At 44.4% G+C, this 15104-nt stretch overlaps 1 protein-coding gene across 2 annotated transcripts in view; it reads right to left on the bottom strand.

Annotated features, from left to right (window-relative positions):
• Positions 1 to 15104, bottom strand: part of LMAN2L (lectin, mannose binding 2 like) — an 89459-nt gene that overhangs the window by 43040 nt on the left and 31315 nt on the right. Inside the window, exons 4-6 of one of the 2 annotated variants that reach the window (XM_069214404.1) lie at positions 4581 to 4663; positions 4227 to 4259; positions 295 to 456 (exon numbers count right to left, since the gene is read on the bottom strand). In XM_069214404.1, coding sequence (XP_069070505.1) covers positions 295 to 456; positions 4227 to 4259; positions 4581 to 4663 — 278 coding nt within the window. The remainder of the gene's footprint in view (positions 1 to 294; positions 457 to 4226; positions 4260 to 4580; positions 4664 to 15104) is intronic. The other variant, XM_069214405.1, reaches the window with a different exon arrangement.

Raw genomic sequence — 15104 nt, 5'->3', positions numbered from 1 at the left:
GAGTTTTACATTTTCAATTATATATTTAGCTTTTTTGTGCATACACACTTCATCAATCTGTTAATAGTATTTAACTTTCTAATAGTCACAGACTCCCTAAGTAGGTGTAGAGGTTCCTGAGGTCTGCAGACCCAAAGTTAAGAACTGCTGCTCTAGTCAAATAGCATCATCAGGGTAATGGTGGAGAAAGAATACAATAATACAGAAAGCTCGCACTGCTGCCTGGACTTCTGCAGCTTTAACATTGTGGAGGCATTCTTGTAGGAGATAAACTGTATCAAAGAATTCACTTACCGTGAGTCTGCGTTTGACGTATCGGATCACCAGGATGGTATCGTGGTTCAGATTGCGTACCACAGCAGTGCAACCACCAAGCTCAGTTGGCCTGCCATCCCGACTATGGTCATAAGTGAGGGAGCCATTGTTCACCATTGCAGAGATATATGGGAAGACGCGCTGAGAGAAAACAAATGACACTAGAGCAATAAAGGTCATGAGAGGAAGAAAAGATGACATGAGTCTGGAACCCCCTTGTGGTTTTCATCCTATACACTAGGTAATGCACCTTGTCAATAATCCAAGTATTATCAAACCATATCTACCAGGTGCTGAAATACTTCCATTCCTATTGCTTCCTAGTTGCTCCTATGCCCTTCATCTGGTGTAGAAACTAGCTTCTTTGCCCTAAATAATCATTAGCAAAAAGACTCCCTGGTGAGACAATGCCAGGACGCTTTACCTTGTAAATTTCAGAGCCCTTAATTTACTTAAATGCAGAAGTAGCTCGTGGGTGGTATTGACCCAAGGAGTGGTGAAGAAAAGCTGCTCCTAAAATGCAAAAATGTTGTTTGAGGAACACCTGAAAGTGCTAAAGGAATAGCTAATATAATAATGGGTGTGGACACGTGTGAGGAGTGTTTCAGGAGAAATGCTAGCTTATTCTGGAAGAGAAGCAAGGGATTAAAAATGGTAAAAACGCACAAGAAACAGCACAAAGGAAACTGGTCACCAGACAATATCCCTACACAAGAAGCGCACTGGCCCAGTTTACTTAAAGCTAGACTGGATTGACAAAGAGATTTAGGCATTACATTAACTGATTCCCAATGGAAATATTGCTGTGCCAAGATCAGATCTCTATTCCTGAATGGAAGGCACAGGCTGATCCACTTTAAATATATCAACCGAGTATACTATACACCTGTTAGGCTCCAGAAATATGGTTTGCAACCCACAGCAGACTGCCCGAATTTTGGGGAGGGTGCCAGAAGCTGGCTTTCTCCATATGGCATTGTCCTGTCCCGGCATACATAGATTCTGGATGGCAGTATGCTTAGAATTAGAATGCACAGTAGGCCTCAGTCTATTGGCCATACCACTGCTTGCTTGGCTATGAAAGACGTAGCGAAGGGGGGCTAGGCGTTTGGTGGCCATGGGACTCCTGCTCGCAAAGCACAGTGTGGCGATGAGATGGGAACGTGGTCCATTACCCCATCAGGAGACTGGCATGCAGACATGACTTATGGCAACACCCATACAAAGCCTGCTGGATGCCAGGGAATTTAATTTAAAAAATAATAGTGAGGTGGTGGCTACCAACCAGGATGGGCATGGTCATGCCGCCACACCAACTAAAGAGGGTAACAGTCTTTCAACTTTCCCCCCCTCACACTAAAAACATCTTATCCCACGGCAAGCTAGAGGACATTTGATTATTTTGTGTTTTGGTTTTCCATTTGGGCAATGAGAGCTTGTCTAACTCTCAAAAATGTCCCACTTGGAATGGTGACGGCTTCACTTTTTGGACTTTGGGACATTGCCATGTAGAAAACTCCACAAGAACTAGACACATCTGAAAACTAAACATCTGGGTGAGTCCAGGGTGGTGTGCTTCACATGTACCCCACACCATTTTCTTACCCACAGTGCCCTCCAAACCTCTAACTTTGTGGGAAATCACATTTTCCCCACATTTTTGTGAGGGAACCTTCCGGAATCTGCAGGAGTCCGCAAAATTCCTACCACCCAGCATTGTAGAATCTATACCGATAATAATTCTGCCCCATTTGTCAGCCTAAAAATGTTTCTGTTCTCCAAACTGCCCTTTTGGACCCGCTTAGGTTCCCCCTCAATTGACATGTTTTTGACTCTTCCCTGTCACAGGCACTTGGCACACCTACACAAGTAATGTATCATTTTTACCGGGAGACTTAGGGGAAATTTGGGTGGTAGGAAATTTGTGCCTGTGCAGTGATCCCACACAGAAATGTGGGGAAAAAAATGTTTTTTTTTTTTTAAGCTAACTGAGGTTTTCTGAGGATTCTAGGTAAGAAAACAGTGAGGGATCCACGCAAGTCACACCTCCCTGGACTCCCTTGGGCGTCTAGTTTTCAGAAATGTTTGGGTTTGGTAGGTTTCCCTATATGGCTGCTGAGCCGAGGAACAAAAACGCAGGGTCTGCATACCTAGGGTTCTTGATGAGCTTACAAGCCCCACATATCCCCGCAACCAAAAGAGTCCAGCAGAAGTAACGGTATATTGCTTTAAAAAAAACTGACATTGTAGGAAAAAGTTAGAGTAAAACGTGGAGAAAAATTGCTTTTTTTCCACCTCAATTTCAATATTTTTTTCATTTCAGCTGTTATTTTCTGTAGGAGAACCTTGTAGGATCTACACAAATGACCCCTTGGTGAATTCAGAATTTTGTCTACTTTTCAGAAATATTTAGCTTTCGGGGATCCAGCACTGGTTTCACACCCATTTCTGTCACTAACTGGAAGGAGGCTAAAAGCACACAAAAAAATAGTAACAATTGAGTATGTCCCAGTAAAATGCCAAAATTGTGTTGAAAATGTGGTTTCTGATTCAAGTCTGCCTGTTCCCGAAAGCTGGGAAGGTGGCGATTGTAGCACTGCAAACACTTTGGTAATGCCATTTTTAGGGGGAAAAAAAACCACAAGCCTTCTTCTGCAGCCCTTTTTCTCATTTAATAAAATAAAAAAATAACAATTGCTGTATTTTGGCTAATTTCTTGGTCTCCTCCAGGGGAACCCACAAACTCTGGGCACCTCTAGAATCTCTAGGATGTTGGGGAAAAAAGGACGCAAATTTGGCGTGAGTAGCTTATGTGAACAAAACGTTATGAGGGCCTACGCGAACTGCCCCAATGGCCAAAAAAAGGTCGCTGGGGAAAAAAAGAACGCAAAGTTGTCATGGGTAGCTTATGGGGACAAAAATGTATGAGGGCCTAAGCACGAACTGCCCCAGCGAAGGGGTTAAAGAGCTCTATTTATCCTCAAAAGCAAAATAAACAAGGCCTCAAATACATTGAATGACGAGACAAGCTGAAATGCCAAGGTAGACAAAAACAACTCATTTACGTCCTTCACAAAGGGCAAATTTTGCATTCTGATAAGCTGTCACTTATTTGGATAATTCATGCATAAGATACAGTTGAAGGTTTTGTGTAGGCTGATAAACTTTTGCAGAGTAATACACAATGAGGCAGTGTAGAAGACAAGTGTTTATAACTGACTAGAATACCCTGGTCACAAACAGACAATAAAAACTGGCACAATGTTTATAAACGAATGTTCTGTTATTTTACTGGATTTTAGTTGCATTTATTCAGTGCTTCATACCCTTGAAGCACGTGAGCAGACAACAAGCACACTACAGTGAGTGTTTGGTTGTAAGATTGTTAATGCAGGGAAGTCTACATGGGAAGCGTTTTGGGGTTGTAGTGGAGTAACAACAGCAGTGATTTGATATTCAATTAGGTCGCTAAACTTAAGCATGCACAGAGAGGAAGTTGTGCAACAAACCACACACGAGTTTTACATTGCACTGTTGTGATTCTGCCCTAATAAGCAGATTTCTACAGACACCTATGAGCGAAGGAGAAGCATCTACTACACCCAGTGGCTGAGGGTGTCTGACTACATGTCTGCTCTCTGCAAACCGATCACATAGTAAACTATGCCAGTACACAAAGGACGTTTTAGTGGCATACAATGAACTGCATGGTCTTCAACGGGGTTAGCATGATGGAGTAGAATTATTGGCAAGATTGCCGATTGGTGCTAATACGGACAAACACAGCTCTGAGACACAGTCACATGCACTTAATAATTAGGTGTCTCTTATGCTTAAATGATGCAGGGTGATCCCAAAATGAAGCGGGGGTAAAGCATTGCCACCATAGGAAGGGTGGAGCTGGCACATACCTGCATGCCAGGAGTGTATCTCTTCTTTTGTGACTGGTGTCCCGAAGCATAGGCAAAATGGGCAGAGGCGTTAGACAACATTTAGATACTACATTTAAGAACAAATATACAACTTCGATCCATGCAGATTTTCCCAAGCATCAGGGTAGTCATGATTACCTAGGATGGCCTCATCGCAAACCTCCTGTTATCTTAGAATAACCTTATGTGAGGAGTTGCATCAAAACACTCCATTTGTGGATGAGTGGAAAGCAGACTGTTTATGACCAATCTCACTGATGCCCATATGGTCGCTTTTCACATTCACCTCCCTCTCGCTATTCCATCCTGTTTATCTTCTCCAACTGCTCTTACCTCTTGCGTTTTCTCTTCATTTGGATAGGTGTCTACGAACACACCAAGTCCCAAGAAGTTATCTTTGCTGCCAAAGACTGGTCCTAAAACAAAAAAAAAAAAACAAAAAAAAAAGACAATGAAAGACCCGAAAAATAACCTTGATGCGAAGCCTTCTAACTCAATAAGAAAAACATCTGCAACTTGTCTCACAGTAGTATGTAATGAACAAGGTAGATAGACTAATCCACACAATGTATCATGAAACAAACATGAGGGGTGAGAAAGGCTATTCCTTCATGCATGAGGCATCACTCACGATAACCTCTGGGGGTGAAGACTGCTTTGTCAGAGTGACACTGTATACACTGGTTAAAAAAAAAAAAAAAAAATATAGTAAAAATCCAGCAAGTGAGGCACTAGACAGTATATAGTATTTGAATTGTGTGGCAAAGGTCAGTCTGAATAGCTCCGCATGTACTATGGCATCAAGGGGGACCCAGTGTGCAGTCAGGCAGGTCCTACTAGAACGCAACAGGGGGAAACACATACACTTTAAAGCACCTGCTCGGTCCAGTTTGACCACCCAGAGCAGGATCAGAACAACAGTCCCACTACCTGCAGGAAATAGTTTGGGAAGCAAAATGACTAATTACCCCTCAGGTTGAATGAGTATTGAACTCATTTATCCACAGGCAAATTGACTAGATAAAAAAAGACATTCTAACACAGCAAATGGGCCCACATACCAGTGTATAATAGAGAACTGTTGATGTGTGTGGACTTGTTCACCATTTGGACTCACTTAAACGTCTGCCATGAACCTTGAAATAAAATTACAGGTTTGCAATTTATATTCATTGTGGGGGCTCAGCCAAAACTAGTATGAGTGGGGCAGTTTAAATAAGGAGCAACATATTCTCAAGCAGAAGTTCAGAATTACAGCAGAGAAGAGTACACCTATACTGACCAGACCATGAATACTGACCCAGAATATCAACAGACCCAAAGACAATACAAGAGTTGGCGACTAGAGTGTGGTTACCTTTTTGGACTCAACAGGTCAGACTCCACAACCAAGCACTACTGCTAATGTGATACACTCTCTAACATTCCACAAGCTACACAACCTATTTTGTGCAAGGGCCCGACACTGCATGCAGGGGTAAGACAACAGTAGTTTTACCATTAGTAGATCATTTTGTCTTGAGAACTACACCATCCACAACAGTAGTCATCTTTAGTTTATGGCAACATAAGCCGCCCCTGGTTGAATTTCTTTGCTTAGTATGGGACTGCCATAGGTGGACACAAAACAAAAAAACATCTTGTTTCTGTTTAAAACAGAAGTAACTGACGCCAGTGTGTTTGTTGGGTAAAGTGAATGAATTACTACTATAACGAAAACAATATGGTGGAGAATGTATATCTCGTAGCCTCACTAAAAGGCACAGTATAAGCATTTAGTCTTAAAATAAATAATTTCATAACCATAAAATAAGCAGACAGTAGGGGATTGGTAAAATAGCAATACAAGACACTCTTGGTCCTTCTCCTTTTACTAGGTTCAGAGGTCAAAAAGGAATTTAGCTGGAATCATTCCAATAGGGCATGACACTGAATCCAAAATTGTATGAGCTAGAAAGACAATATGAATCTAGAAAATGGGCCTACATGGCACTACGCCAAAGACCTGGCATGAACAGGAAATAACAGTCTGACTCCGAAGCAAGAAACTGAGTGATAAGGGCTCCCCTGGTATAAGAAGGAGTATGGGGCAGGTCACCAACTCCAAGGCTCACCACATGTGCAGACATGGAGGGAGTCTCTACATGCCTGAACGCTAATCACTCAGTTGCTTCTTGGTTCAAGTCTGGCTAGCAAGATTTCACTTCATTTGAACTTCCACTGTGACTTACTTTCTTGAGCCATTGCCCACATGGCATAAGCCAGACTGGTCTTTTGTGGTCAGGGGTGAAGCAAATGGGTGATGGGAAGAGTTTTTAAGCTCCTTTCAAGGTTGGTGTAGGTGGTTTCTCTAGTGTCTAGGTTTGTGTGTGCCAATCCATAAAAGGGATGACACTATACAGAACTCTGTTCCTAGTAGGCTGCCCCTCTGGACTAGCGTATTGAGCCTCCAGCCAAGTAGTCCAAAAGAAGTACAATGTGTTTACATAATGAAAATCATTGCTAGCTAAAAGGTAAGCCCTTATTTAAATACAGTAGTGCATCTTACCAGGTTTTTTTATTCAGAGCATGGAGGACAACTGAAGGGAAAAAAATAATAATAATTTGGTCAAAGTTTTCTTTGTGGTCTACACCTCTGACCAATGCAAGTTTTCAGGCCTGAATGTCACAGGCACAAAACCCTGGGTCACCCTGCCTTTCATTTCAACATTTCTGGTGGATAAATTAAGATTTCCTACTTAGAATACACCTGCTAAAGACCCCGGGATAATAACTCTACCTTATTTGGTAGAGGTTGCTCCTATGCTGCACACTTAATCCTGCCGACTACGGTATTTATTTAAAATGCCCAGCGGATCCTGGGACGTTTATTCGCCCAGATCAGTTGTGTAACTAAGTTCCCAGAGGAACTAATTGTAGAGCAGTACAGGGAGTGCAGAATTATTAGGCAAATGAGTATTTTGACCACATCATCCTCTTTATGCATGTTGTCTTACTCCAAGCTGTATAGGCTTGAAAGCCTACTACCAATTAAGCATATTAGGTGATGTGCATCTCTGTAATGAGAAGGGGTGTGGTCTAATGACATCAACACCCTATATCAGGTGTGCATAATTATTAGGCAACTTCCTTTCCTTTGGCAAAATGGGTCAAAAGAAGGACTTGACAGGCTCCGAAAAGTCAAAAATAGTGAGATATCTTGCAGAGGGATGCAGCACTCTTAAAATTGCAAAGCTTCTGAAGCGTGATCATCGAACAATCAAGCGTTTCATTCAAAATAGTCAACAGGGTCGCAAGAAGCGTGTGGAAAAACCAAGGCGCAAAATAACTGCCCATGAACTGAGAAAAGTCAAGCGTGCAGCTGCCACGATGCCACTTGCCACCAGTTTGGCCATATTTCAGAGCTGCAACATCACTGGAGTGCCCAAAAGCACAAGGTGTGCAATACTCAGAGACATGGCCAAGGTAAGAAAGGCTGAAAGACGACCACCACTGAACAAGACACACAAGCTGAAACGTCAAGACTGGGTCAAGAAATATCTCAAGACTGATTTTTCTAAGGTTTTATGGACTGATGAAATGAGAGTGAGTCTTGATGGGCCAGATGGATGGGCCCGTGGCTGGATTGGTAAAGGGCAGAGAGCTCCAGTCCGACTCAGACGCCAGCAAGGTGGAGGTGGAGTACTGGTTTGGGCTGGTATCATCAAAGATGAGCTTGTGGGGCCTTTTCGGGTTGAGGATGGAGTCAAGCTCAACTCCCAGTCCTACTGCCAGTTCCTGGAAGACACCTTCTTCAAGCAGTGGTACAGGAAGAAGTCTGCATCCTTCAAGAAAAACATGATTTTCATGCAGGGCAATGCTCCATCACACGCGTCCAAGTACTCCACAGCGTGGCTGGCAAGAAAGGGTATAAAAGAAGGAAATCTAATGACATGGCCTCCTTGTTCACCTGATCTGAACCCCATTGAGAACCTGTGGTCCATCATCAAATGTGAGATTTACAAGGAGGGAAAACAGTACACCTCTCTGAACAGTGTCTGGGAGGCTGTGGTTGCTGCTGCACGCAATGTTGATGGTGAACAGATCAAAACACTGACAGAATCCATGGATGGCAGGCTTTTGAGTGTCCTTGCAAAGAAAGGTGGCTATATTGGTCACTGATTTGTTTTTGTTTTTGAATGTCAGAAATGTATATTTGTGAATGTTGAGATGTTATATTGGTTTCACTGGTAATAATAAATAATTGAAATGGGTATATATTTTTTTTTTGTTAAGTTGCCTAATAATTATGCACAGTAATAGTCACCTGCACACACAGATATCCCCCTAACATAGCTAAAACTAAAAACAAACTAAAAACTACTTCCAAAAATATTCAGCTTTGATATTAATGAGTTTTTTGGGTTCATTGAGAACATGGTTGTTCAATAATAAAATTAATCCTCAAAAATACAACTTGCCTAATAATTCTGCACTCCCTGTATAGGAATGTTTGTGAATAGATATAGAAATTGGGGTAGGACAACCATTTTAATAATGGCTATATGACCCACCATCAATAGGGGAAGGCAGACCCATCACTTCACCTGTGTGGACAATCTGTCAAGGACAGTCCCATAATCAAGTCAAATCACTTGGTTCTTGTTCCTGTGTACATACACTCCAAGATTTGCCATGTCCATCACACCATGTCAGCTGAAAAAGCGACCAACTGGGTATTGTCGTGTTTGTGGTGGGAAGAGTTCGGACTTCGACCAATTTACTTGTAGCCCAGAATACGCACCAAATCCGGCCACCTCCTGCAAGACGGGGTCTAGATTGTCCCCACGGTTCCTAAACAGTAGTAAATCATCTGTGTATAATGATACGAGCAATGGGCCTGTTTTGAATCGTAATCCTCCAAGCATATATTTTTCTTGGAGGTGACACACCAATGGGTCTCTTGGAAAGCTGCTCCCAGAAATGGCTACTCCAATGAATCAAATGCCTTCTCTGCGTCCAGGGGTGCCACTGCTGCAGGGATGGTGGGGGGAAACTCAAACACGGAGAATAATGTATGGAGGTTGATGGTCGAACAGTGTGGGACAAAGCCTGATTGGGCTGATGAGAACGCTATCCATCAGTAGGAATAGTCTAATTGCTAGTAGCTTAGCCAGGATTTTGTTAGCAAAGTTTAACAGTGAGATGGGGAGATACGAGTCTCATTTTGTTCGGTTTTTGTCTGGCTTGGGCAGGAGCGTAATTACTGCCTCTCTCAGCGCTGGTGGTAATATACCGGATTCCTGTGTCTCAGTGTATACGTCTAACAGGTGTGGTGCTAGTATGTTCTTGTATGCCTTGTAGAAGGCACTGGTGAAACCAAGTCCAGGGGCCCTTGGACCACCCAAGGCCAATTTTGCACAGATGATTTCCTTGCATGTGAATGGTTCACTCAAAAATTGTTTTTGCACATTCACGAACGTTCTGGTTGGAAGTATATTGCTGTGTGTAGTAAGCGAGAAATTTGTAGAATATCCCTGTGGTGTTGTTTATGTGCATGCAGTCAGCAATAGGTTTTTCAGGTATACGTGAGGAGGTTCTGGAGGGTTTTAGTAGATTTGCCAGGGTACGGCCCGGTCGTTCCCCCTCCCCATAACGCAGAGTGTTAGCATACATGCCTAAGTAATGTGCTTCGCACTCAGCGAGGTCTCCAATCTCCACCACAAGGGAGGCCCTTTGGCTCCTGTTAGATTGCTTGCAATACTAAGCATCAGTGCGATCCATCTCTGGTAATGCTCCCTCGACCCTGGGCAAATTACTGCACATATCATGCAGGACTCCCTCGTGCTTCGCTATACAGATCTCCCCCCTAGAGTACACCTTGAAGGCCTCCCATAAGGTGGCGTAAGAGGTTACTGTACCTTTTATTAAGTTCAAAGTATTCTGTAATAGCTTTTTGTAGTTCGGTACGAAAGAGCATGCCTTGCAGTGCTAGGGTGGGAAATCTCCACCTACGCTCACACGGAACTGACTGCGGAATTCTACAGGAAAGCCTGACTGGGGAGTGGCCTGACAGCAGGCGCGGTAGTTGTTTGATGGGGCCCATCCATAGTGTGGTGGTAGTGAAGACTAGCCAATAGCCTATAAGTGTCCACGTGTTATGTGGGGCTGAATAAAATGTATAAGCCCTGGTATGCGTGTTTTGTATGCGCCAGGTGTACAGTTGCCCGTGGGCCTCACAGATGTCCCATAGGATTCGCAAAGAGCAAGATTTGATGGTGGGGAGTACCACTGTGGTGTCGTGTAGTGCATACATAATCATATTAAAGTCACCACCTACAATAATGTGGTCCGCTGCCATTTGGTTTATTCAGGACAGCAGGGCCTGGAGAAAAAAAAAAAAAACAGGGTCGTCTGTGTTCGGGCATAAACATTAACCAACAAAACCTTGTGCCCAGCCAATGATCCTGCCACTCATATATATTTGTCCTGTACTTCCGCCAAGGTGGAGACTGGGTGGAATGGTAGGTTCTTAAGCACCAACGTAAAGACCCCTCAGGATTATGAGCAATAACAGGAAAAGCACTTGTGAGGACCCTAACTAGTTGCAAGTTTGTGCGTGTCTTGTGGCAGGAGGTGGGTCTCTTGTTAAATAAAAAAAAAAAAAAAACACAACTGTGTGTCCAGTGTCCTTTCAGGTACTGCAGTACCTGTTTGCCCTTATGGGGATTGTTCAGTCATCGAATGTTCCAAGATATAAGGACGGCCTCCAGGCCAGCCCGCTCATCAGGCTCATTGTCCGACATCTATTTGGATGTGAGTGTGCGTGCGTACATACATACTACGCATTACAAGTAGTGGCAGTCTGTGCAAGAAAACAGTAAGGTGTAACTGACAATTATGAAAGTCACTGCCCCATCCTGCCACCCACACCCAACAATAAACTGCCTGGTGAATCCCCAACAATAAAACAAGTAGAACACATAAAACAAAAGATAGAAAGAATAACCCCCCCACCCCACCAAGAAGAGGCATGTGGTATCAACCATGGGGGGTGGGAAGCAACACTACAACTGGTGTCTCCTCAAAGAATAAGGATGTATCTGTGATAAGCTTCTAGAGGAGCCCAGTGCGCCGGCCCGGAGCATCATCTCTAATGTCTTTGGTGACTCACTCACATTTCGGGATGCATGTAGGCCGTGCCCACCATTGCCCATACCCCGCCACCCCCTGTGCCCAGTTCAGCTTAGCTATTCCCCCGGGAACAGGTCCATACTGGATGAGTTATGTGTGTCTGGCAGGAACAATGTTAGCAATGTTTGTACAAAGCGCGAGAGCATCGGAGGGGTTCTCCAAGATGCGTGCCTTACCATTAATGTCAACTTGCAGGCATGCTGGATATAGCATTCCATATCGAACCCCTAATTTACGCAGCAGTATTATCGCTTCTGTAAACTTGTGCCATGCCTCCTGGACAGCGATCATGAAATGAAGGAATATTGACACCAACATACCCTGATACTGCAAGGGGCCTTTCTCTCTTTTCAGGCGTAGGGCAGCACTGCGGTCCTGAATTTAGTATGAGGGCCAAGATAGGTCTCAGTGGCGCACCAGGCGCAGCTCTAGAGTTCTGGGGGCACGTTCCACCACAAATGTGGTGGTGAAGTTGTTACATCCTAGCAGTTCAGTTAGCAGGGTGTCTACAAAAGTGTCCAGGCGCCAGTGTTTGTGGATTCTGCAATTTCTAGGATAAAAATGTTGTTAGGTTGTCCACAGGCTTCCAGTTCTTCATTTTTTAATTGCAACCTTACATCCCCAGCTTTCCAGTCGCTCGAGACGTTTCTCTACTTTGTTAGCTTCGTCTTCAAGGTGAGAGATACGATCTTCAGCTCCCTGAATTCTGGTGACTTGCCGGTATATTCTGTCCCCCATATTATCCAGGCAGGATATAATTGTGTCAAACGGGGGATTCTAGCACTCGGAACCCGGAGCACAGTTCCGCCATGACTGTGCTCAGATCCATAGGCTGCACCACAGCCGGGGCCTCCCCCTCCACCACCCTCAGCCATGTTGCCATGTGCCAAGGTGGCATGGCGTGACTTTTCAAATGTATGCTTTTTTTTTGTTGCTTGGAGCCCCCTCCTCCCCCCCCCTTGACTATGACGACGGGAGACGGACTGCCGCACACAGCTCTGAGCGGTGTCCCGGTGGGTGGATGTCCCCATATAGCCAATCCCCAGTCTGTAGCGGTCTGCACACCACAGCTAAGTGTCATCGGGCGCAATTTGCAGTGCGAGCAGCTGCTATATCATTACCCACTTATACCGGTCTGTCCAAGCGCATGGTCGCCATGGAGGGCTCTCGCCGCCGGGCATTCGAGTCTCAATTGTGTGTAGGTGCTGCCGGTGATGTTAGTTTCCCATTTTCCAAACTAAGCGCAGGGAGGCATCATGCCATAGCGATACCAGCACTTACCAGGGGGGCCTGCTTCTATCCATCTAGACCACACGCCTGAGATTTCCCAGCTCCGTGGCTCATCTCTTTCCCCCTCCGGAGGGCCACCAGTAGGAGTCCGCCCCGCTCTGCAGAACGCGGATATCAGTGCATGTTGCTGGGCTGCTCCATGCGGCCACCCTGCTCTGTGCCCGAGGCTCGCCCATGGCCCCCATCACGACAGGGCCTGTGGAGCACGAGGCAGGTCGGGAAGACCTCAGACGGAGCTTCTGTGCCACTATTCACTATGCAACATCAGGCGGGTGGCAGTGGTGTGCCTGCTCCCCAACTGGTTGCAGAGGGACCTCCCAGAACACCAGGCCGCACTTCGCAGCCCGCAAGCCCCACGCTCGCCTGCGGCCAGTCACCACGGTGCCTCCGGAGCACAAGACGGGCAGGGGAAGGCCCCAGGCAGCTCTCCGGCCACATATATCATGCAGGCCCTGCACTTCACTCACGGGCTCTCCATCCTGCATGGCACATCAGACAGGTCTTGTACCGGTCCAACACCACACAGTGAGCTCCTGAAATGTGGTTGGGGGAAGAGTGCCATCAGAGCTTGTGCCCATTTTGGTCACAGACGTGGCTCTGCCCCAAGAGCACATCTTTTCTGAGGCTCGGCTTGCCTTAATCTGTAAAAGGCTAATAACTGAAAACGTCATTCTACAATTTACTACGGGCAATCCTCCTACATGGACCTACAGGCAGGTTGCCATAATTCCCCCCAAGTACTCGGTCCACCTGGAAAGTAAACAAGCCTCTCATATACATATTCTCAATCCAATAAAGTCACCATAGATAATGTTATGCTGTACTATCCAAGGTATTATGGTGGTTCAATTTCCTGCAAGGCGTCACCCTGCTCCTAGAATGCCACAACGCATTAAAGAATATTTTTTGTCACATTTATTTCAGTGACTGATGATTTTTTTTTTCCTACTTTTTATTCTTCCTGTTTTCAAGGATTCTTCCTCTGGATTTCAATTCTGGATTGACCCTTGTTCTGAACTCAATCTGTGTTCAACTTTGTTTTAGTGAGGACTACTGCTTATTAGTCTTCAAATCTACTGACCTTGCCATCACTTCCGAGGACTACAACCCCTCAATTCTCGCACAATTTTTTTTAATTTTTTTTTTGTCCCTTTAGGCTTATGCCTCAAAATGGGGCACTTATTTGGAAACACTAGTTCTCCTTTCTGTATCATTTTATGAAGGGCAGCACAACAGCTATAGGATTGAGTTGCACTTTTTCTGGCAGTCTCAAAAGGGAGAAAGTAAGGGGATCATTGCATCCGGTCCCAGATAAGTGCAGCACACGCTAAACTTTCTGAATCAAGTTCTAGAGACGCAGGAAAACATTCAGTCATAAACACACCTATGTCCTCTGTGCTTTAATATGTGAAAAGATTGTGTGTAAACTATGTGGGAACATTTGTTTTGAACTATAGAGGCACAGCCTTTCTATTAATTCTCTTGGGGGTCAGTAACTTAACATTATACTTCATTATAAAACGAACAGGAATGACTGGACGAAACATGGAGTATGTCCCATTTATCAGTGGATTGTATTTGTTATGGCACACCACTCTGCAGAAAATTTGTTGATCAATTCAACAATGTCCCAAAGACAGCTGCCAAAGTATTACAAGATTTTCCTAGTTTTCACATAGTTCCCCTATCCTCATAACTGTCCCGATACTCTGTTAAGGTGTTTTTGATTGCTGGACATCATACAGTACAAAACACAATGGGTGAAGTCAAGGTTAGTTATAAAACAAAAAAGAAAAAAAATATATATACACTGGTAAGTCAATTATTAGATGTAGACTCCCTCAGTCCACTCTTTCATGGTTGTGACCCAGGGTTATTATATCCAAAACAGGCTGAAGCACCACAGAGGGAAACCATCATCTTCTGTAGATTCATACTGCTTCTTCCTTGGGCACCCACAGACGTGGTCACCACATACAAATGAAAAAAAAAAAAAAAAAACACACAGCACACAACAAAATCATAAACTATGGAGATAAAGTAATGAACCCAGTAATTGGAGACTGCCAGTGTTAAAGCTAGTAGGCCCTCCTGCAAAAGCACAGGTAAAAACGGTCTGTGGCCTTATGACGAGAAACCTCTGCCAGAGTCCCACAGCTAGGAATGAGAGGGGAGGTAGCAACCAGAGACCGTGGTTAGACTTCTCATGAGAGCATCACTTGGCAAGTAGAGCACTTACATTTCACACAAATAATGAAGCAACTGCAGTGGATTTACAGGGTGACAAATTCACTGGATAAAAAAAGAGCAGCATAGACAAAGACAATCAGATAATGGTGGTTTTTGCTGTTCAAGAACTGAAGTCGACCCTACAAACTGTAAACTGTGCATTAA

Source organism: Pleurodeles waltl, chromosome 11, assembly GCF_031143425.1.
Source record: "Pleurodeles waltl isolate 20211129_DDA chromosome 11, aPleWal1.hap1.20221129, whole genome shotgun sequence".
Lineage (NCBI taxonomy): Eukaryota > Metazoa > Chordata > Amphibia > Caudata > Salamandridae > Pleurodeles > Pleurodeles waltl.
This window is presented reverse-complemented; position numbering and strand designations above follow the sequence as displayed.